Below are 1,296 nucleotides of genomic sequence, written 5' to 3'. Positions count from 1 at the left end.
TATATCAATCACTTTCGGAACGCAATTATATGTTGCATAAGCAAGAAGCAAAATTCTAAAAATCACCAAGTGCAAAGCAAAAACACACCAGGAAATTTCATTTATTTAGATAATGCATAAAATGACGTCAAAATTTTTAAATGTAGATTAACGGAAAAAGGCGAATGTTGGATCATTGAAACCAAATCTACCAACATCACTTCTACTTCTTGATACCGAAGGTAAACGGTTAATGGTTTTTGTTTCTATGAAAACACGTGGAGAATTGAAAAAGCTTCCACCGCTCATGCCTCCACTACCAAGTGACATGAAATCTGACATAATTTGCTCTAGATCAGGGAATTTTGAATGATAAGGAAAACCATCTCTGTAAATAAAATTGAAAACATCATATCCTTTGTAATCGCCAGGAGTATCTTTCACGTTTTCTCTGGTGGGAATTTGCGGCAAACCTTTCCTAATATCTTTCTTTCCAACATCAAAAAAGCCAGGGGATACACCTGAAATGTATTCAAAAATTCAAAAAACCACAAACACCAGTTACGTTTATTATTGGGAAATCAAAGCTATTAGAGCTGCAAGATTGGGAAGAGGAAAAATAAAGAAAAATTTTTTAGAAATTACCCATGAAATTTCAAATCGAATAAATGAAAAAATATAAAATTCAATAAATTCAAAAATTAAAATAAAATTTACTTGGACTAGGTTGTGTGTCTTTCTGATCTACTTTTTGTTCACTTGGTTTCGGTTCAAAGCGAGACACAACGGGCACAGTAGAATCAATGCTTCGGGCAGTATCTTGTATCCATTGCATCATTGCCGGGACCTTGGCAAATTTTACGGAGTGCCTTGCATCTCCGCACATAGGCGGACCATAGCTGACTATTCCGTACAGTGTTGCTTTATTGTTTTTCAAACACACTACTGGTCCACCAGAATCACCCTATAAAATTTTATTCACCATTGAAAATGAATTAATTTCATGTGTGTCAATGAATAATATTTGCATTACTTACCTGACATGTTGCAGAGCGGTCAACACCAAATGCACAGAAAACTATTGCATGCTCTTCTGGTTTAATTCTACATTCATCTTTTGGTAATATTTTCATTTCTGCAATTTTCAGAACCTCCGAACCACGTCCACCATCTATTAATACAGCATTTATTAAATTATTGCTTTTTGAATACGTTGATTTCATTAACGTACGATATGTTAATCCCCATCCGCTTGCAAAACAAGGCACATCCAATGGAACTGGCTCATCCGGTTTAGGCAGGCATGCTGATCGAATT

The 1,296-nt window shown here is 35.3% G+C and overlaps 1 protein-coding gene across 1 annotated transcript; it reads right to left on the bottom strand.

Moving 5' to 3' along the window:
- Positions 1-147: 147 nt before the first annotated feature.
- On the bottom strand, positions 148-1,150 carry Tsp_15812 (chymotrypsinogen B; the record flags this gene model as incomplete). Its single annotated transcript, XM_003366023.1, has 3 exons — positions 148-500; positions 697-943; positions 1,017-1,150. Coding segments are annotated over 3 exons (734 nt in total), but the record flags the coding sequence as incomplete, so codon positions are not given.
- Between the last annotated feature and the right edge of the window lie 146 nt (positions 1,151-1,296).

This window comes from Trichinella spiralis (assembly GCF_000181795.1).
Source record: "Trichinella spiralis strain ISS 195 chromosome Unknown Scfld6718, whole genome shotgun sequence".
Classification (NCBI taxonomy): Eukaryota; Metazoa; Nematoda; class Enoplea; order Trichinellida; family Trichinellidae; genus Trichinella; species Trichinella spiralis.
The sequence above is the reverse complement of the archived record's forward strand: the minus strand, read 5'-3'. Positions and strand labels throughout refer to the sequence as shown.